This window comes from Girardinichthys multiradiatus, chromosome 7 (assembly GCF_021462225.1).
Source record: "Girardinichthys multiradiatus isolate DD_20200921_A chromosome 7, DD_fGirMul_XY1, whole genome shotgun sequence".
Classification (NCBI taxonomy): Eukaryota; Metazoa; Chordata; class Actinopteri; order Cyprinodontiformes; family Goodeidae; genus Girardinichthys; species Girardinichthys multiradiatus.
The window spans coordinates 26,546,645-26,570,058 of NC_061800.1; the positions used below are offsets into that span (position 1 = coordinate 26,546,645).

The 23,414-nt window shown below is 39.4% G+C and overlaps 1 protein-coding gene across 1 annotated transcript in view; it reads left to right on the forward strand.

Annotated features, from left to right (window-relative positions):
* Positions 1-23,414, forward strand: part of zak (sterile alpha motif and leucine zipper containing kinase AZK) — a 59,404-nt gene that overhangs the window by 24,279 nt on the left and 11,711 nt on the right. Inside the window, exons 8-11 of the mRNA XM_047371004.1 lie at positions 5,680-5,766; positions 8,282-8,356; positions 8,472-8,578; positions 16,927-17,062. Of these exons, the coding sequence (XP_047226960.1) occupies positions 5,680-5,766; positions 8,282-8,356; positions 8,472-8,578; positions 16,927-17,062 (405 nt within the window). The remainder of the gene's footprint in view (positions 1-5,679; positions 5,767-8,281; positions 8,357-8,471; positions 8,579-16,926; positions 17,063-23,414) is intronic.

Consider the following 23,414-nt stretch of genomic DNA (forward strand, 5'->3'; position numbering starts at 1 on the left):
TTTGCTGTAACATTTTTCTCATGTAATCTGCTAGTGTGCTTTCATCATCAGTTTCCCATTTATTTTTAAAGAATGGTAATCTATATGGCCTCCCAAACAGGGTTTCATAGGGTGTTAGTCCTCCTGTGCTTGTGATGTTTATGTAGAGCTTTACTAAGTCTAAACATTTAGTCCATGGTCTTCCTGTTTCTTCCATGCACTTTTTTAATCGATTTTTTATTGTTCCATTCATTCGTTCTACTAGACCAGCGCTTTGAGGGTGATAAGCGCAGTGATGTCTAAGATCCATTTGTAGGGCTTCTCCTATTTTTTCTATCATTTGATTTACGAAATGAGTTCCATTATCACTATATATTTTTTCTGGAATTCCATATCTAGGTATGATATCTTTACATAGTGCTTTTGCTACGGTCAATGCATCAGGATTTTGTGTAGGAAATAACTCTATCCATTTAGAAAAAGAGTCTATTATTACTAAACAGTACTTTTTTCCTTCACTTTTATTTAATTCTATGAAATCCATATGTATGTGTTGGAAAGGATATTTTGCTTTGGGGAACTGTCCCCTTTTTGGTCTGAAGTTCCCTTGTGCATTGTGTTTGGCACAGATCAAACATGTTCTACAAAAATTTTTTGAATAAGAGTTAAATCCATATGTTGTGTATATTTTGTTCACTAATCCTACCATTCCTCCTCTCGAGACATGAGAAACTCCATGACTCGATATTGCTGCCCATTTGTATAGGTTTTTTGGTAGGATAGGTTTATTTTCTGCACAGTGTCTGTTCCTGTGGTGTGTGCCGCACATTTGCATATTGCAAGCTTTTTTGGCAGTTGGACTGCTTGCAATAGCTCTGTTAATAGTGCTGCATGTGTTACAGGTTTTCCAGTGGAGGTAATCATACCCCTATTTTTCCAATGTTGTGCAAAAGTATGCGTTGTTGCATATGCATACTGGCTATCAGTGTATATTGTTGCACTTTTTCCTGTCATTAATTTGCATGCTTCAGTTAAGGCTACTAACTCAGCAGCTTGCGCTGAGTAGTGTGAAGGGAGTGCTTCTGCTTTCAGTACTTTATCAAGAGTTACTACAGCATATCCGGTTTTTGTTTTACCTTTCTCATCTTTTTTGGAAGACCCGTCTACAAATAATGTTTCTCCATCTGTCAGAGGGGTATCTTTTAAGTCTTTTCGGCTTTTTGCTATTTCTTCAGATAATGTTTGGTTTAGTTCTTATTAAAAATAAAAAATAAAAACTCACTCACTGATGAACACAAAAAATGAAGGGCATATTATATCTTATAATCTTAGTTTGTTTTACCCAGTTTTATAGATACAACATACAGTTTCAGTCAGCTTTGTATTTAGTTCAAGTAACTAAAGTTTGTTTCAATTAACTCAAGTTTTCTCTATTTCAGTCCAGTCCAGTAATTCTGTTAAGGTTAATTTAATCTTATGTTAAGTTTGAGTCTAATTCAATCATTTTGAACCTGACTGGAAAAAGTCTAAACATCTGTTAAACTCTTTTTGTTTTACCATAGAGAACTGACCTAATATTATTATGGTATGTTGAGGACTCTAATTTTTACATAACATGAAACAGACATTTATTTCACAAAAACAGAAAGTCAAACACAGACATTTGGCCACATGAAAGTTTAAATAACCTGTTTGTAAAAGAATTAGGAAAAATTGAAGACAGATCTATGAACTTTCCTATGGTTATCAGTATTTTTAATACAGGTAGAACCTTTGCTGTCTTTATATGATTTTTCGGAAAAGATTCTGGAAACCTTATTAAGATATAAATTTGGCAAAGATCATCAGAACATCAGATCTTTATTAGCGCTTTTAAGGTCCCTCAAAGATGCATTACAATGAAATCAGTCATTCCCATTCACACACATTCACACACTACTTACTTATTTTTCTGTCAGAGTAATTTTTATTTGCAAAAATTTGAACATAATTTGACTTCTATTATTCTTAAAATGCACATTGTTTCCTCATAACCCCTTTTGTTTCCACAAGGTCTGTTTTGAACGCTTCAATTCTTTTTTTTTATTCACCAAGAATCAATAAGGTGTTCTTAGTGGGTCCACCTTAAAGGTGTTATCTGTTGGGTGTCATGTTATCATTGTCAGGTCAGTGAGGTTCATAAGTCAGTCAGAACCTTGGTCATTTGTTCTGTGCACATAATGTTTCATAGATCCAGCCTATGATTAGTCAGCAAAACTTCCACCTATAGGAGAAAAATTGATTGTTAATGAAGGAGCTGCATTTCCTAGGAACACTGTCTTCCTCCTGGATGAGCATCACCTGTTGAAAAACTTTCATCATTGTTTGTTTCACATATTCAATCAGATCTTTATATTATACCAGTAGGTGAAGTTGTTAGTATCTCATGTAGACTGACATATACTGTTGCATTTGGAGAAGATCTCAGATTAAATAAACTTAGTTAGAGCGTCAATCCAGGTTCATTTTATGTCTGCAGACTTTAGCCAATTTTTCTTTTCTTTCTCTTTTTTTTTATACATAAAGAGCAAGATTCAAAACATTTTCAAAAGGCAGATTGTGGCAGAATGTAAACAAAACTGCTTATTGATTGACAAAATAACATTCAAGCACACAATCACCATATTAAAAGGCTCTACTTCTAGAGAATCACTAAACTTCTGGGGTCCGGTTTTGGCCCGCGGACCTTGAGTTTGACACATGCAGGGTAGAGTTACAATTTTTTCAGACCTTTCAGCAGAGACAGGCTTCTGCTGTTTGCAGAAGTTTTATCTTTGTTTTCAGGCAGCTGCATCTCTTTGTCAAGGTCGTTTCACAGAGCTGAAATTTAACTTCTCTAAAAGAGGAAAAATCAAGAATGCAAACAATCTGAGCCAAATATGGAATTATTTCCCTGTAAAATGAATCTTTTGCATTTTATCATGATATTGTTGGTAGTATAACACCATAGAATGATTTTTAAAGCACCTGTTTCTCACTAATGCTTGCCTACAAAATCTTTTACTCTCAGATTACTTCTTTAACAACTCTAGTCATTGTTCACTGGGTTGTCCAGTTGGACAGTTTCCATGTTGTCCACATTGTCACCTCCTCTTTTAACTTCTTTTACCACGTCCTCTAAAACCACCTCTTAGTCTTTATAATTTGGGGCTACCTTGGTATTCTAAACTGGGATGGGTGGCAGTCCGCCCCCCTTTATTTGTTTTCAGTTAAGCTGAAAGTTTTTTCCTGTGCTTTTCTTAAGGCCTCAGTATTATGGCTATGTCAGTTAAAAGCTGCTCTTATTGTTGTTTTTTTTTTTTTTAATTCATCTTTTTGTTTTAATCTGTTTATCAACTGTGAGCACTCAGGGACTGAAAAGTCCCCTTTGAAATTATAATCTGGCAAGGTTTTTATTGTCTCTTGAATCTTTTAAATGCATAATCTCCAGTTTAAGATCCCCGTGTAGTTTTAGGATTTCAGTGATAATTAAGTTACCTGAAAATCCGTATTTTTATGCCATCGTGCACATATTTCTGTTAAATTAGAGCTTTTTCTCTGTTCTTCCCCCATTGTTCTTTGTTATTTTTCTCTTTTTAGTTTTCATTATTGCTAATTTTAGATCCCCTTGTAATTTTAAGACATCCTTTGTATCTAATTTGCCCAAAAACCCATGTTTTTTATTTTTTATTCCATCTATGACAGATCATACCTGCTCCTTTTACATAGTTCTCCATAAACTTTACCTCCCCTTCTAAGTCAATTAGTTTACTTTGTTTCTCTTTACTTTGCCCCTTTCCCATTTTGAACTAGATTTAGATCCAGTATGTTTTTTAATACCTGGTGTATTCTAAATACTGGATTTATGTATTTGAAAACAGGATGGTGATCAAGAAGTCAGTTGTGGTAAAATCCACTTCAACCCTGTTCAGGTGGGATTTTCTTGCCTACAAGCATCCACAAAGGCTCACCATTTACTATCTGTTTTCAGTTTATATGAAAGGTAAGGACCTAGTGGTCGTTACGATTCCATTCATTCTTCCACTCGTTTTTCAGTCACACCTTTTTTACGCGTTTTACTCTTACTTTAATTACTTTCACAAAAATATAACAGAGGACTCCGCCGTCCTGTGTAGAGTTTAATTAGTCTATTTCAACTAAGGGAGTCTACCCTCCTGCGGAATTTAACTGTCTATTTTAATACAACAGAGGACTCCGCCGTCCTGTGTAGAGTTTAATTAGTCTATTTCAACTAAGGGAGTCTACCCTCCTGCGGAATTTAACTGTCTATTTTAATACAACAGAGGACTCCGCCGTCCTGTGTAGAGTTTAATTAGTCTATTTCAACTAAGGGAGTCTACCCTCCTGCGGAATTTAACTGTCTATTTTAGTTCACCTGATAGTGTCTAGAATTGTCAGGGTTTCTCTATACTGTACTATTTTAGGTCATTTGCATTTCATCACTCATTCCTTTTAAATGAAAGACCTACTCACTGGTTCTCTGTGTCCTCGGGAGTACCGTCAGCCGTCAGACCCCAGCCTGTCAGGGAGGGACCAGTCCCGGAAAGGGTATTAGTACTGTGGCCACAGATTTGTCTGGAATCTCACTCACCCACTGGGATCGTCAAGCATCTTGGCCTCCGGCTCGAAGGACCATTTATGTTAGGTTTAAACACCAAACACTTTCACAATTCTGCACAAAGAAAGACACAGAGAAGTTAGTTCATTTTAACCTGCAGGTGAGAGTGTTTCAGAGGCTGCTCAGTTACAATCCTCCACCAACACTCTGAAACAGCCCCTGCTCTCTCTGCCTTTTATTCATAAGAGAAGAGGCCCTGGTTACAGAATGTTCCAAGCACAAAAAAGGGAGAGATGCACACTCATAATGATTAGAAACAGCTGCACTGACAGAATGTTCTAGAACATCCTGTCTCTATCTTGCAGCTCTTGTACATATAAGATATAATCACTCTGAACAGCAAGCTTCACTTCTATTAAAGTTAAAACATATATAATCATTAATTAACCCTAACAAAATGCTTTTGTAATTATGTGATGGAGGCAACATTTGAAATTACAGGTTTGACTTTTCTGTCTGTAGAAGACAAGAAAAAAATTCAGATTGTCAAATTATGTGCTTTAAACTTTTGTGACCTAAGGGATTTCAATTGGCTGCAGTAAGTCAAATTTACAGTTAAACCTTGGTTAAATTGCATGTATTCCTGCATCCCTAAAATATTTTTAAAAACAGATATATCCGTGCTTGTGTGGGTTCTCTCTGGGTACTCCAGACCACTAGATTAATTGGTCTCTCTAAATTGCCCTTAGGTGTGGATGAGTGTGTGCATGGTTGTTTGTCCTGTATGTCTCTGTGTTGCCCTGCGATGGATTGGCGACCTGTCCAGGGTGGACCCCGCCTCTCGCCCGTACACTGCTGGAGATAGGCACCAGCTCCCACGTGACCCTGTACGGAAGAAGCGGAGAAAGAAAATGGATGGATCACAAATCTGAGACGTTTTGAAAAATGTTCGAATTGGAAATACAAAACGCCTAGAAATCCAGAATGGAGCAAAACAACAGCCAGCATGAATAATTACATTCATATGTATGAATGTAATGAATGTACACATACATACGTTACTGTTTTTTTTCCTGACTGTTTTCCCCAACTTTCCTTGACAGGTGCTTTGGGAAATGCTAACCCGGGAAATTCCCTTTAAAGGCCTTGAAGGCTTACAAGTAGCCTGGCTCGTGGTGGAGAAAAATGAGGTATTTTATGATGTGCTTATATACAGACATTTAATAATGACCCTCTGAGGTTAAAGTGCATTATTTAGTTTGTCAAAAAAATAAGGAAATTAGTGTTTGGTTGATTTTTCCTTGTTGTAACAATGCTCCCTGGTAATAAACTTTACACCACTAGAGGGTTTATTTGCCTAATCTCTGCTAATGCCAAACCCTTTTGGTGGAGGCAGTGTGATGGTCTGGGGTGGCATCTCAGTGCACAGATATATGGAGATGAGATTCTGCAGCCAGTAGCAATCCTTTGCTGTTAGGGACAAACTTATATTTCTACAAGATAGCAGAGCTCAGCCCCACAGAGCAGGGTTTATCACAGACTACCTTCAGAATTTGGAAGTGGAGAGGATGAAATATCTGACCGCAACCCCATTGACACTTGAAAGATCAGCTTGTGGGTGCAGTTGATGCCAGAGTGATCAATACAGCCACACTCGCTGACCTCCAACAAACGCTGGATGAGGGGTTGGATACTGTCCCACAACAATGCATGACCAAGCTGGTGACCAGCATGAGGAGGATGTTCCAGCCTCGTTAGGATGTGTATGGTTCTTCTCTGCACTGCTGTTTGCTGAATGATTAAATGATTAAATATTCAATATGTCTGGTTACCTTAGTGTCAACCATCCAACCCAATAAACTGCATCAAACAAGAGACAATAGCAGAATGAGGTGTTTGGTATTGGTATAAGTGTTACCTACATACTCATCTCTACTGTTCAAACCACAAATAGATTTTCCAAACAAATGTGACACTATTTGAGGAGAAATAAACTGGTTTTCCAAACGTATGAGATTTAGTGCCCAGAAGCATTTTTACAAAAAAAATATTGATCAAACACAAATTTCCATACTGTTTGTCGTCTTTTTAAAAATATGTTTTCAATTGAAATTTTATTAAGATGAAGGCATATATTTACATTGAAATATTGAAAGAATTTTCTACTTGTTTAACAAGATGCTAGAATCAGGAAAATATTAGCAGAGCAGAAACAGGTAGAAAAAGTGACCAGACAGGGATATCTAGTCTCCGTTAAAGACGTAGTTTACTGATTTGCATTGAGTTGAAGTTGATTCTGTGGAGTTGCTATAAGAGTTCTCACCAGAAGAGTCAAGATAAAAACTTTTCAGATTGGGACAATTTACAAAGTGGCTTTCTGCTTCCTTAAAACAATTTAAAACATATTATAACCATATTAACACTAAACCTTTAAACCAGCAGCACTTTTGTGTTAAGTTGTTCCGGTTTTTTGGACTGGATCAAACGTTATGCAGTTGCAACGGATTGTTTTGGGGGCAGTATTGCGCTGATCGAGAAGAAAAAATGCACGAGAAGAAAGTCCATCTCATAAGAGTTTCTGTTTCTACTGTGGTGTTCAATTGTAGCTGTGCGCCTGGTCCTCTTCACTGGTCCACATAGCCCCACCAGATATTTCAGACTTTTTGTCTTCAGATTTATGCTCTTACTATGTTTTTCTTCTTCTACTCAAATGGGCTGCGCTTAGAACAAATCGTACAGTGCACTGGGAAGGGCACGCATTCACACAGCAAGCAAATCGCTCCAGGATCCAGATAAACTGTGCATAGACCGGTAGTTGTTATCATTCCAGGGTACGGTACTCTGGTCCGTTACAGCATCCATGAGGGATTTACACCGGCATGATCCACTCCAGAAACCGGACTCTGGCATTCCAAAGGTTTAGTGTGAAGGAACTGAAAGCTGTGCTGCTCACTTATTGATTACCAGTATGAAACAGGTACCATGTGAAACATTTGATGCTGCTGGAAAGATACTCATTGTTGATAAGAACTCCACACAACTCCACTTGAATTCTATCAGAGCTTTCCCTCGAAGTAAGTTGTACGTATAACTGGTCGACATGTTTGCTGCTGATGTTGGTTGTACTGTCTCTGTGATATAATTTCCCAAATAAAATACATATTAATAAATAGCACTATATTACCTTGTAGTTGGACTAAAAAACTTCAATTTAACCAACGCATATAAAGTTATGGTCAGGCATGGCAGTGGTGGAATCATGCTTAGGGTCTGTTTAGCAGGCAGCACTACTGGTGCATTGCGCAAAGTGGGTAAAAAAACCTGGTTTTGAAATGGATAAAGCACGCTAACATGAAGCTTCTGGAAAAGCCCCCAACCTCGACTATTGAAAATTTCTGGACTATGCCTTACCATGCCGAGTAATTTTTAGCTTTGTTGTTTAAGATATGCTGTAAACATATAGGAGTTTGAAATAATACAAATATTTTGTTTTTATGTAGATATTTTAGTTGCAGGGAAAGAGAGCAGGAGATCAGTATTAGTCGGGGCTACATTTAGGGGACCAACGCTATATCTTCCTAACTACCTGGTGGCTACAGGGTTATATTCTGCAGGAAAGAACTAGTCTTAATGCTATTATCTGATGCCTTGCCTAAAAATAGTACACAGTCTGAGTGATGCTGTTCTTTTGTGTGGATATTTCAGAGGCTCACCGTCCCCAGCTGCTGTCCTTCCAGCTTTGCAGAGCTCATGAGAAAGTGCTGGGCTGCAGAGCCAAAGGTGAGTCACATTAGCAGCCGGATCCACATGCATGCAGAATGTGTGTTTTCCTGAGAGTCACATACAGAGCAGACTTTTTTCATATATATATATATATATATATATATATATGCAGGAAAGGCCGATGTTCAAGCAGATCCTAAACACTTTGGAGTCGATGTCTAAAGACAGCCAACTTCCCCAACAGTGCAACTCTTTCCTCCACAATAAGGCTGAATGGAGGTAATGTGATCAGCTCTTCTACACAGCCGGTAAATGCATTTATGACGCTTTTCTCTTGACAACATACTGCCTCGGCCTAAGATAATGTGCAACTGTTTGCTAAGAATGATGTGGAAATGCAGCTGACGGGTGCCGCCAGGCACAAAAAAGAGCTTGAGATCGTGCATATAGATCCTTAATAATTACACTGATAGCTACATAAAGACATGAAAACCCCCAAAGAATGATCCATCTGGATATACTTCCTCTCTTTACCCATAAGACCCTAAAAATAATCACCATCTTTTTCAAGTAGAAGTGTTTAATTGGCCTGTATGAGCAGCTGGATGTTTGGTGATGTTCAGCACAGCCTGAGTCTCAGCTGTCACTTTATTCTCTGTCTGCCTCTCTGTGGGCCTCGTCTGTTCGCTGAGGAGTTTTTACGTTTTTCATCTCAGAAGTTGAGCTTGTGGCACCGTGTCCAGGCAGCCATCTGCAGGTGGAGGGAATTTCAGATTTGGAAAGCAGAAAGCGAGAACGTGTTGCACAGAAAGTTTGCTGGATGACGGGGTAAAGGAAGAGACTTGTGCCTGATGGGAAGAGGAGGGAGCTCCAGCAGAGTTGGTGAAGAGGTTCTGTGTTGGCTGGAGCGAAGAGAATTCCTGCTTCTGTGTAATTTTTCTCATGATTTTGTATTTAAAAAGAGCGTTCCATCAGACATAGCATTTATTTATTAGATTGCTTTAATTCTTTGGCCTTTGAATGAACATTACTTTTAGTTGAATGAAAAAATAATTTCCATATCTAGAGATGCACCAATTGGAATTTTGCGGTTTATTTATTTTTAATGTTTTTCTTTATGTTAGTATTTCTTTCCAACCATCGAGAAATTAGCGCTCATTAGACTGAAACCCCTATCTGTGTGTGTTTTTTTAGAGAGTGTAGATCCTTACCTTAACTCTGTGACTTCAAGAGGTTTCCAAAGTTTCCACATCCGACGTGCTCCATGAAAGACTGAAGTTGAAAGCAAAACAGGACAAAAACGAGCCACTTTGCTGTACTCCATTAAGCCTTCCTGTTGTCTACTGAACGTCTAGCTCTATGTCTTGACATGTGATATAAAAAAATATTGTTTCCTTTTAAATAGCTTGTAAAATCCCAGTGCTTCTGCCCACTTCATTTTTTAAACACCCCACTGATATTGAAAATTAGGTCTTCTTCTGCCAGTAGCAACTTCCACGCTGAAGACCGGAGTGTGAAGGTTTCAAAGCAACCTGGTGGGTCTTATCATAGTGCTTTCATGGGTTGCAAAATCATCATATTTTTTCTCTCAGCACATCTATATTCATATCCTGTTTCCCTTCAGGGCAGTACTTAAGCTCATTGCTGAAGTTCATTGCAGTTTACAGCTTTGAGAACAGTTGAAGGATTTACATCCTCTAGAGCTACAGAAAACACAAATCCAGATCAAATTTTCTGTTACTTCTCCTAAGCTCCCTGCTTGCTTGCATTCTTTTACTCCTAACTTTTTATCTCTTAGCCAAAATTACGGAAATATTGGACTAAAACAACTTCTTACGAGCGACTCCCAAGGATTATTATTATTATTTTTTTTTTTTTTAAAGGACTTTGATGTTTTTATAATTGAACTCGAAAACAGGACAAGTTGACGCCAGCTAATCAGCACAAAATGCCTCCCTTCACCACAAAGGACTTCGACAAACCTTTACAGAAATTGGCTGTTTTGGAGATGAAAATCCATCGACTAGAAGTGAATGTGGAGGTGAATATGGGGTACAACGATGATTCAACTCTGCCTGCGATCCCAAACAGTGACAGCCAGCTCAATAACTCAGCCGGCAATCAGAACACTGAGAATAAACCTACCGGCAGACCCCCCTGGCATGTTTTAGGGGCATGCCCAAAAAATCAAGGTGGACGACTCACTGGAAGATCTCAGCAATTAAATAAATTAGAATGGCCAGAATTACAGAGAAATGCCCCCGTTTCCCCCGGGAAAAGGAGACTTCGACAGCGAGCTGCTGTCACAACAACTGATAGGAGTGAGACAGCTGGAAATAATGGAGTTCCCTTCCAAAACAGATTTGCCCGACTACAGAATGAAAACCAGGAAAATGATCCATCTTCTGAGAACAATAAAAGGTTTGAGAACAACCTTCATTCTAAACAGTCTTCTCCTAAGCTGCCAGAGAAAAAGCGCCCCACCGGACCAAGAACCCTAATAGTGGGCAACACAGCTGTGGATGGGATTAAAAACTTCTGCAACAAGAAAAACACAGAAGTTATGATTGGTACCAGTAACGTGGTCTCCGATATCTCAGAGAATATTCTTGCAATCACAGAAAAGCGCCCGTCTCTAGAAAACCTTATTATACACTGTGGAGCCATGGATGACGTGGCTAAGAAAAAATCAGAAAGACTGAAGGAGGATTTCACCCATCTTCTGAATATTCTTGGGGGTCTCAATATCAAGGTGTTTCTCAACGGACCCTTTGCACCGATTTTCTGTGGAGATGAGGTTTTTTCCAGACTTCTGATGATTAATAAGTGGTTGAAAAAAACCACACCTGTGAACTTTGTCGACAACTTTAATATTTTTTGGGAAAAAAGACAACTCTTCAAGCAAGATGGTTTCTGTTTGAACAAGCCAGGAGCCAGACGTCTCACATCTAAACTCTTCTATTCAGTAAATAATCTGCCAGCACCTTCGACCTTCAGCAGAGAACATGGAGTATCAACAACAATGATAACGCTGCCTCCAACAGCTCCAGCAGAAACAACAGGCCAGTTGGCTGAGAAAGAGAGGTCATCACACAAGGTCTCCCCGTCGAAATCCACAGGAGAGAAGTGGACCCCCCTATTATACCCCCATCCCCCCAAACCCAGACCGACACCCCCGGTAAACCCCCCTCACCCCGACCCAGACCGCACAGAACTCTCCCATCTCCCCACTGAGCCCGCTTTTTGCTTTACTGGATTCTGATAACATGAAAGGATCTATTAAAATCGGGACCCAAATGGCTCTGACATCTTCTCCATTAAACACCCCCCGTGGCTGAGGCCCTGCTACTAAACCAACATCTTCCAAATGCCGCAGACCTCCACCACCTCAGTCATATAAACTTGCTTTATTGAACATTAGATCTCTGTCAGGAAAATAATTTTTAATCAATGACTTCATTACTGAACACAATCTTGATGTTATGTTTTTAACAGAAACATGGTTACATGAATTTAATGAAGCTCCCATTCTGATAGAGGCGACGCCTCCGAACTACAATTTTCTTTGTGAGAGCAGACAAAAAAGAAAAGGTGGAGGGGTGGCCACTTTGTTTAAAGATTTACTAAAGTGTAAAAAAGTATTCTGGGCAAATTTGACTCTTTTGAATATTTGGCTCTCCATGTTCTTGAATATTTACAGGCCTCCTAAGTCCAAAACAAACTTTATCAGTGATTTTAATGAGCTTTTATCTGTGATTTGTGTTTATTATGACTGTTTAATTATTGTGGGAGACTTCAACATTCACATGGACAATCCTGAAGACAGAAGTGCAATAGATCTATGTGACACTCTTTGAAATTTTGGTTTGACTCAACATGTTAAACAGCAAACGTACAAACAGGGACATATTTTGGACTTGATCATCAATAAGGGTCTAAACATTTCCAAGGTGTCTGTAACTGATGTTGCCCTATCTGACCACTTTTCTATTATTTTTGAAAGCATCATCTTAAATGACTCAGTTTCCCAAAGAGACATTATAAGAAAACGCATCTTTAAGGACGGTGCTGCTGAAACCTTTAACCACATTTACTCTTCTACCTCCACTTTGCCCTGTAACACTGTAGATGAGCTGGTAGATAACTTTCATTCTAAAATCTCGGACATCCTTGATTCAATTGCTCCAATTAAAGTGAAAGTCATTTCTGGGAAGAAAATGTCACCGTGGAGAAGTGCTCCACCAGTCAGAAATTAAGAAAAGGAGTGTCGAAAAGCTGAACGCAGGTGGCGAAAGACTGGACTCCAGGTTCACTATATTATCTATAAAGAGAGACTCCACAGATATAACCTACAACTGAAAAAAACCAAGGAATTTTTCTTCTCCGAGATCATCAGCAAAAACATTAACAATGTTCGTGCATTATTTGCCACGGTCGACAGATTAACAAACCCTCCTGTAACTGTAGCATCTGAACTCCACTCTACCAGGGCCTGCAATGAATTTGCTAACTTCTTTACTGAAAAAACCCAAAAGATCAGAGGGGCAGTCAGCACATCCACATCAACGCCAGTACCAATGTTGTCTCCAAGTAGAACTGATTTTGACAAAATTTCCCAATTTCACCAAATAAACTGCTAAATCTTAGAAGAAATCGTACAGCAACTAAGCTCTTCTTCCTGCTGTCTAGATGTTTTACCCACAGCTTTCCTTAAGAAAGCTTTGCCTGTAATAACATCTGATTTAACTCAAATAATAAACACGTCCCTTTTGTCAAGTGTTTTCCCCCAGGCCCTAAAAACAGCAATTATCAAACCTCTATTGAAAAAGAGAAACCTGGACAAGCTGCTACTGCAGAACTACAGGCCTATCTCAAACCTCCCCTTCATCAGTAAGATTATTGAAAAAGCTGTGTTTCAACAGTTAAACAACTTCCTAACAACGACCAACCGCTTCGATGTCTTCCAGTCAGGCTTCCTGCTCACCACAGTACAGAGACTGCTCTTGTCAAGGAGTTCAGTGACATCCGTATAAATGCAGACTGTGGAAGAACCACAGTGCTGGTATTATTGGACCTTAGTGCAGCATTCGACACTGTTGATCACTCCATTTTATTAGAGCACCTGGAAAACTGTGTCGGCCTTTCTGGGACAGCACTCAATTGGTTTAAATTCTACTTGAAGGACAGGGACGTTTTTGTGTCAGTAGGTAACTTTACATCAGAGAGCACAAAAATCACATGTGGCGTTCCCCAAGGGTCCATCTTAGGGCCCCTCCTATTCAATATCTACATGCTGCCCCTAACTCAGATTTTAATAAACAACAACGTAAGTTATCATAACTATGCAGACGACACACAGCTATACGTTACGATGTCACCAGGTGACTACAAACCCATTCAAGCACTGGGTAAATGCTTAGAAGAAATCAATGCATGGATGGGCCTAAATTTTCTTCAGCTGAATCAAAACAAAACTGAAGTAATAATCTTTGGACCAAAGGAAGAGCATTTAAAAGTTAGCACACAGCTTCAGTTAATACAGCTAGAAACCACCAGTCAGGCTCGAAACCTGGGTGTAGTGATGGACTCAGACCTGAACCTTCAGAGGCACATAAAGACAGTAACGAGGTCGATCTTCTATCACCTGAAGAACATCTCAAGGATTAAAGGACTAATGTCTCAGCAGGACCTGGAAAAACTAATTCATGCGTTCATATTTAGTAGAATTGATTACTGCAACCGTGTCTTCACAGGTCTGCCTAAAAAATCGATCAGACAGCTGCAGTTGATCCAGAACGCTGCTGCCCACGTCCTCACTAGAACTAAGAAAGTTGAACACATCACCCCGGTTCTAAAGTCCAGATACTGGCACCCTGTAGCTCAGAGAATAGAGTTTAAAATACTTCTGTTAGTCTATAAATCACTGAATGGCTTAGCACCAAATACATTACAGACTTGTCAGTGTATCAACCAGCCAGACCTCTCAGGTCATCTCGCTCAAATCTACTCCGCGTACCCAGAACCAGAACCAAACATGGAGAAGCAGCTTTTAGTTCTTATGCTCCACTAATCTGGAATAAACTCCCAGAAAACTGTATAAGCGCCAAAACCCTAAGTTGCTTTAAATCAAGATTAAAAACTTATTTGTTTAGAGTGGCCTTTGACTGTGCCATTTAGGCATGATTAGTTACGTTTTCACTCAAATTTTCCTTTCATTTTCTTGTCCATCATTCTATTCTCTTTATTTTATTTTACTTTTTTAAATTACCTCTGTTGTTTGATTTTATCATTTGATTTGTTTTTCTGTCTGTCTGTGTTTATTTGCTTTGTGATTGTATTGTAATTGTATGTAAAGCGCTTTGAGTGTCTCGTTGCTGAAAAGCACTATATAAATAAACTTACCTTACCTTACCTTACCTATTTAGTCCAATATCTGACTATTTTCAGAGGAATGTTTCTTAGTTGTTAAGCCACTCAACTACGACATATTCAATTAAATGAAGAATTATTGATTAATCACTGTGTGAAAACATGAAAATTTAGCAATATCACTTTTAAACAATTATCTTTATACACTTTGTTGCCAGCAGCTTGTCACAGAAACACAATATGTTCCCATTTCTGCTGTTAAATCTATTAAAAATATCAAAGATGAATCACTTTAATAACATTAATGTTGATTTTTGCTCCGAAAAGGTGATTCCTAAAGATGTTTGCTAAAAATGTAGCATAATAGATGTTCAACTGACAGATAATGCATCTATCAGGTCCTGTTTGAGATTTTTTGCTGGGATTGTTCCATTTTTTTTAAAGACATGACTTTCAGCTACTGTTTATGTGTTGTAGGTAATATTTTGGCACTTCTTCTTTTGCACTAATGTAATTTCCTTTTTTTTTTAAACGCACTTAATTTTAAAATCAGCCAAACTAAAAAAAATACATTTTCGACAGACCTTCAGAAGGCAACACAGCTTTAAAAAATTGAAAGGTTTGTCACTCTGCAATCAAAGTATAACATGGTTGAAAAGTTTTGCAGTTTTTGTGTTTGCATGAGCAGAGGTTATTCCTAGTTACTCCTCCAGTGTTGATGAATTGAAAGAACAGGAAAAGCAAGGTTTGGCCTTCCTGTCTGGAACACCTTTGTTTACGATTAACCTGTGAGAGGCTTGGATACAGCACTGCGTAGCTCCCCCTGCTGGACAGAAACAATTTCTCCAACGTGAGTCAAACATAATGCCTTGGATCCTTCCAGGAATTTGGAGTGCTAGAACATTTCTGGGTTTCATTGCCTTTCTGCCAACATCACTGAAACTTATTTACTATAAATGCAGAAATTCTAGTAGAAACAGTTTTGAACCACATCAACAGTAAAAGACTGAATTCATTTCAAAGCAAATGAAGAGGTAGTTTTCTTCAGAGAAGGCACCTGTGAAGCTATTGCACAGCATTTCTTACAACACAGAGTAAAGATCCAGTTGTTATCTCAACATTCCAGCTGGATCAGGATCGCAACAACTTCCTAAATAAGATAAATTTAGTTCTGAAGAGTTTATCAGTCACAGTTTAAAGAAACAAACCAAGAAAAACAGTTTAACCAAATCCCCACAGGAACACCCACACCTGGGACATTGGGGACCCTGACCCTGCAGAAAACTTGTTTAAAGCTTAGAAATAGTTTTTTTCACTTTGAAAGCTTAAATCGTTTAATCAGCGTCAGCACAGAACTTTAAAGTTTTTATTAATTTTTTTAATATCTTTACGTTTTGATGCCATTCTGATCATTATAGCGTCCCCAATTTTATGTAGGAAAACTAAATATAATATGTGAAGTGAAAAGTTAAATGTTTGGAGACTTTTCATGTGTGTGTTTGGTTTATCCAGACTGTTTTGTGTTGTGCTAATATAGTTTATTTCTATGCAATAATGTAAAAATATTTGAGACTCCTATGTTAGCTCTGCTGCTAACAAGTGGATTTTCCTTATGTCCCTTTTTCATTCCTCAGTTACTTCCTCGTGTCCTTCCTTTGTTTGTTACTTGGCTGTGTCTATCCTTTCGTTCTTCTAGTCTCCCTATTTCCTTTGGTACTTTCCTGTGTCCTTCATTCTTTTCCTCATGTCCTTTGTACTCCCCTTTCTTCTTTCCTTCCTTTTTCGTGTCCTACTTTCTTCCTTCACTGTGCCGATCCTTCTTTCCTTATCTCTGTCTTCCCTCTTTTCTTCTTTCCATTTTGGGGATTTTTTTCAGTTTACAAATTTAAAGCCAGCTTGCTGCAGAAATATTTGCCATTTATGCTAGGCTTTAGTATTTTAAATTTCAATGTGAAAGCAGAGAACTGGGAACTCTAAAAAGTTGAATCTAGAAAAGTCTGGAATTTTTAAATGAAAAATATAAAATCAGGTATTTTTTGACGTGTACTCAACAGAGCAAACAGTGGCTTTGAAATTGTAGCTAATTTGGTCCAGGTTAACTCAACTCTACATCACTCTGATGTTTGCGGAAATTAGAGATTAATAGATGAGCTCATTCTGACAGATGATGATGATGTTAAAGCATGCAGACACAAGGCTGCTAATGGGAAACATCTAGAGGACGCCAACCCTAAATGCTAATGTTTGTTCTGCTGAAGGTGTGAGATTGAAGCTACTCTTGAGCGGCTGAAGAAGTTGGAGAGGGACCTCAGCACCAAGGAGCAGGAGCTGAAGGAGCGGGAGCGCCGTCTGAAGATGTGGGAGCGCAAACTCGTCGAACAGTCAAACACTCCGGTGAGTCGCTCATTGGCCGGTCTTCACTTGGATTTAACAGCAGCTATACCCCATCAACTTCACAATGCTGTTGTTGTTTTATTTATTAGTTTGTTTCTGTGTTTTTAAGAGCATGTCCTGGGCATGAAATCATGAAGCACCAATTGTTGTCAGAGCAAATGTAGAGGAACAACGCAATTAACGTGGTTTTGATTGGCCAGTTTCAGAGGTTGAGTTTCTTTCTTGTGATATTTCAGAGGGATGGAAAGGGGGGTGGGCCCCACTCTGTCTGTCTCATTCGTTGTGTCCTTGGCCAAGACACTTCACCCTCCTTGCATGCTGGTCAGAGGGCTCGGTGGCGCCTGTGTGTGGCAGCTTCACTTCTGTCATTCTGCCCCATGGCAGCTGTGGCTACAATGTAGCTTACCACTGTCAGTGTATGTTTGAATGGGTGGATGCCTGATTGAAGTGTAAAGCTCTTTAGGGTCTGGGGGACTTAATAAAGCGCTATACAAGTGCAGGCCATTTACCATTTAATCTACAGATCTTGTTAAAGCCTACTTAACGGCACCCTGTAGTCATAAATAATCATCAATCATGTACAGTTGTGATTTCTTTAATCTGTATCTCAGAACATAAATGTTGAAAAATATTTTAACTTTACCCTTTAAAAGATTTGGATAAATATTTTTACTAAGTCATTGGGATTTTATCAATGTGTGTTTAAATGCTTCTGCTGAGTCATTTAAAGTTAATCACAAAGCTCCACCTTCATTTCAGGGTCCATCCAAAAAGTTATATTTCTCTACCAGGGTCATTTTGGGGTAGATTTCTCTCTGCTATTGTCTAACGAAGCCTTGGTTCCTACAGTAAAAACACAAGGGGGAGAAAGCCTACACCAGAAAAGTAGCATGGTTCCTGAAAAGGTTCCTGCGGTGGAAACTCACCGTTGCATTCAGAAACACAGTTTTTTGATGTTTTCAAATTTTTTACCAGCCACTTATAGCCACTGATTACCGTTAGTGTTGCGTCGTGTTTGACTGCGGAGATGGTGTGTGAAGGGTGATGTGGAGGTTTGGTTTTCCTCATATGAATAGCATTTTATGTGTCAGCCAAAAAAAATAAAAATTTTGCTTTCATCAGGTCAGAGCAGCTTCTTCCCTTTGTTTCAGAAGGTGACTTCTTGTGGTGACTTCTATTGGCAGCTTCTGTGAACGATACACTCCATGCCATTTAAGGTGAACAGTCATGTCTTGGTGGGTTTGCAGCAGTGGCGATTACTCTAAGACTGCAAGGGAAGCTCAGCTTCCCCTAAAATGTCAAAAAATAAGTGGTCAAATATATACTGTTGTGTATACATGTCATTGACTAAATATTTGCTACAACGCGCTCAACATTTATTCAGAATCAGCTTCTTATCACTGGTAACGACGCGGCTTTCCTCTCACTCATTCCCGCAGCTTCACAGTGCTTTAAACAGTGAGTTCAATAGCGAAGCAAAAATGCTGGGCTTTGTCCCGCCCATCGGACGCTCAGCGTCTCTGGGGGTCTATGGGGCAGTGGGCTGGCCTCGGCAGGCCCGGACGCTCAGCTTCTGCATGATGATTGGATGATCTGCGTGAGGCTGAATCCCTTTTTGATTGACAGCGAAATGAGTGAATCAGCGATCTTGAAATTGAGCTCCCCCTCCTTGAAAGACCAGCATCCGCCACTGGTTTGCAGCTGTGCCATATTCTTGTCATTTTTGGATACTAAGTAACTTCTAAAGTCTTGGTTGCACAATATTTTATTTAGGGGTAATGGGGGTGATTTATTAAGTCTTTTTCATCCACTTCAGAATTAAAATCCCAATAAAATGCATTGATGTTTGCGGCTGTTAATTGACAAAATGTGGTAAAGTTCAAGGAGTAGGGATGCTTTTTCAAGTAATTGGATATTTTGATATAAATACATTATGCTGCATGATGCACATTAACTGACAACTGCATGCCGGACAGAAAGCAGGTAATGATGATCAGATATGATTAAAACCCTCCACCTGTGGACATAATAGATATAATTTCCTGTGGGCCTTGTGTTCAGGATGTATAGTGCCATGCTGTGCAGAAACAGCCGCGTGAGTCGACTGCTTAGAGAAGGCCAGGCTTTTTTGATGAAGTGACATTTTGCTGACATTAAGATTGGCCAATTTGTTCTGGATGTGGTGGAGTGCAGTTGTTGAGACGCACTTTCTTACTAGGGTGGGGAAAGCACATGCTTTTTTTTTCTTTTATCTGACTGTTCTCAGCTCAAATCAGGAAAAAGGGAGTTTGTTGGTGGACTGTCAGCTTTATCCTCATTCATTTGTATTTATTAATGTTAGACAAAGTTCACAACAAAAGTGCAAAATAATTTCAATAGAATAATTAGTTTACATAGGACAATATAATGTAGCATAAGTAAAGTGCAGTAATTTAAAGTGGAAAAAAAATCACAAAATGTATTTCTATTTTAATCTTTAATTGTTGTAATTTATCTCTGTGCTATTCGGCTTATTTTGTGTTTAAACCACTTGAACTCAAAATTTTTCCTTGTTTATTTAATACAAGTAAATTTCTTGCTGTTTTAGTTTTGCTAGTTATTTTATTTCTTTAATATTAATTACCACCCAGATATACAGGGGTTGGACAATGAAACTGAAACACCTGGTTTTAGACCACAATAATTTATTAGTATGGTGTAGGACCTCCTTTTGCGGCCAATACAGCGTCAATTCGTCTTGTGAATTACATATACAAGTACTGCACAGTGGTCAGAGGGATTTTAAGCCATTCTTCTTGCAGGATAGTGACCAGGTCACTACGTGATCCTGGTGGAGGAAAACGTTTCCTGACTTGCTCCTCCAAAACACCCCAAAGTGGCTCAATTATATTTAGATCTGGTGACTGTGCAGGCCATGGGAGATGTTCAACTTCACTTTCATGTTCATCAAACCAATCTTTCACCAGTCTTGCTGTGTGTATTGGTGCATTGTCATCCTGATACACGGCACCGCCTTCAGGATACAATATTTGAACCATTGGATGCACATGGTCCTCAAGAATGGTTCGGTAGTCCTTGGCAGTGACGCGCCCATCTAGCACAAGTATTGGGCCCAGGGAATGTCATGATATGGCAGCCCAAACCGTCACTGATCCACCCCCATGCTTCACTCTGGGCATGCAACAGTCTGGGTGGTACGCTTCTTTGGGGCTTCTCCACACCGTAACTCTCCCAGATGGGGGGAAAACAGTAAAGGTGGACTCATCAGAGAACAATACAGGTCCTTCTCAAAATATTAGCATATTGTGAATAAAGTTAATTATTTTCCATAATGTAATGATGAAAATTTAACATTCATATATTTTAGATTCATTGCACACTAACTGAAATATTTCAGGTCTTTTATTGTCTTAATACGGATAATTTTGGCATACAGCTCATGAAAACCCAAAATTCCTATCTCACAAAATTAGCATATTTCATCCGACCAATAAAAGAAAAGTGTTTTTAATACAAAAAACGTCAACCTTCAAATAATCATGTACAGTTATGCACTCAATACTTGGTCGGGAATCCTTTTGCAGAAATGACTGCTTCAATGCGGCGTGGCATGGAGGCAATCAGCCTGTGGCACTGCTGAGGTCTTATGGAGGCCCAGGATGCTTCGATAGCGGCCTTTAGCTCATCCAGAGTGTTGGGTCTTGAGTCTCTCAACGTTCTCTTCACAATATCCCACAGATTCTCTATGGGGTTCAGGTCAGGAGAGTTGGCAGGCCAATTGAGCACAGTGATACCATGGTCAGTAAACCATGTACCAGTGGTTTTGGCACTGTGAGCAGGTGCCAGGTTGTGCTGAAAAATGAAATCTTCATCTCCATAAAGCTTTTCAGCAGATGGAAGCATGAAGTGCTCCAAAATCTCCTTATAGCTAGCTGCATTGACCCTGCCCTTGATAAAACACAGTGGACCAACACCAGCAGCTGACACGGCACCCCAGACCATCACTGACTGTGGGTACTTGACACTGGACTTCTGGCATTTTGGCATTTCCTTCTCCCCATTCTTCCTCCAGACTCTGGCACCTTGATTTCCGAATGACATGCAGAATTTGCTTTCATCCGAAAAAAGTACTTTGGACCACTGAGCAACAGTCCAGTGCTGCTTCTCTGTAGCCCAGGTCTGGGGAATGCGGCACCTGTAGCCCATTTCCTGCACACGCCTGTGCACGGTGGCTCTGGATGTTTCTACTCCAGACTCAGTCCACTGCTTCCGCAGGTCCCCCAAGGTCTGGAATCGGCCCTTCTCCACAATCTTCATCAGGGTCCGGTCACTTCTTCTCGTTGTGCAGCGTTTTCTGCCACACGTTTTCCTTCCCACAGACTTCCCACTGAGGTGCCTTGATACAGCACTCTGGGAACATCCTATTCGTTCAGAAATGTCTTTCTGTGTCTTACCCTCTTGCTTGAGGGTGTCAATAGTGGCCTTCTGGACAGCAGTCAGGTCGGCAGTCTTACCCATGATTGGGGTTTTGAGTGATGAACCAGGCTGGGAGTTTTAAAGGCCTCAGGAATCTTTTGCAGGTGTTTAGAGTTAACTCGTTGATTCAGATGATTAGGTTCATAGCTCGTTTAGAGACCCTTTTAATGATATGCTAATTTTGTGAGATAGGAATTTTGGGTTTTCATGAGCTGTATGCCAAAATCATCCGTATTAAGACAATAAAAGACCTGAAATATTTCAGTTAGTGTGCAATGAATCTAAAATATATGAATGTTAAATTTTCATCATGACATTATGGAAAATAATGAACTTTATCACAATATGCTAATATTTTGAGAAGGACCTGTACATGTTTCACATTGTCCACAGCCCAAGATTTGCGCTCCTTGCACCATTGAAACCAACGTTTGGTATTGGCATGAGTGACCAAAGGTTTGGCTATAGCAGCCCGGCCGTGTATATTGACCCTGTGGAGCTCCCAACGGACAGTTCTGGTGGAAACAGGAGAGTTGAGGTGCACATTTAATTCTGCCGTGATTTGGGCAGCCGTGGTTTTATGTTTTTTGGATACAATCTGGGTTAGCACCCGAACATCCCTTTCAGACAGCTTCCTCTTGCGTCCACAGTTAATCCTGTTGGATGTGGTTCGTCCTTCTTGGTGGTATGCTGACATTACCCTGGATACCGTGACTCTTGATACATCACAAAGACTTGCTGTCTTGGTCACAGATGCGCCAGCAAGACGTGCACCAACAATTTGTCCTCTTTTGAACTCTGGTATGTAACCCATAATGTTGTGTGCATTTCAATATTTTGAGCAAAACTGTGCTCTTACCCTGCTAATTGAACCTTCACACTCTGCTCTTACTGGTGCAATGTGCAATCAATGAAGACTGGCTACCAGGCTGGTCCAATTTAGCCATGAAACCTCCCACACTAAAATGACAGATGTTTCAGTTTCATTGTCCAACCCCTGTATTTACATGTTTGTTTCTCAAAAATTTATAATTTTTCAAAATAATATTTTACCATCCTTTTACTTATTAAGCACTAATATATTTTCTGAGACCATTTATTTCTGTCTTTCTTTTTTAAACTCCTTGGTCGCTGTATTGTCTTTTCCTCCTCAACATGCAGCCAGAAATGTAAAAACAAATGGGGCGGGACAGAGACAGAGGGGGCGGTCTTTAAAGCAGCATCACCACCTCAACTTCTCTCCTATTGGTTGAGGTCAAGCCTCTAGGAAGTTGGCTCTAAGCCTCATTATGGTCATTTTGTTGCTAAAGAAGTCAGGAGTGTTAGGGATTTGGTTTTAGATTACGCCGTTACTCAGGATAGTTTACTGTATCCTGTTGACTCTAACTGAGAGAATACTTAAGTGTGCTGAAGTATTAAGAGGAAGAAGACACTAAGAGGGGTAGAGTGCAGGGCATTCGAATCATAACTCACAGCTGGCCACTCTGGGTCACTCTGGAGCCCTTAGCCCCTGAATGCTCCCTGGGCACTACACAATTGCAGCCCACTACTCTGTTGTAAATATGAATCTGAGAATATTATTTAATATTAATATTTTACAAAATAATATTCCGGTCTGTTAAGGATTGTCCTGTGAATACCAGCCCCATTACGGCGATGGTATTAGGACAAAATAGAAAGGTGTGAGACGAGCTCTGACATTATTGAACAGCATAAACTCTGCACATATATGGAATGAATCCACACAATTTCTTAAAATACAAGAATTTATTAACAAAAATAAGTCAACTCAAAGTCAAACATATTTCAATCAACAAACTCTTTACTATGCTAAAACAATCCAACTAAACTACCAAGCAGAATTAAAGAATAATGA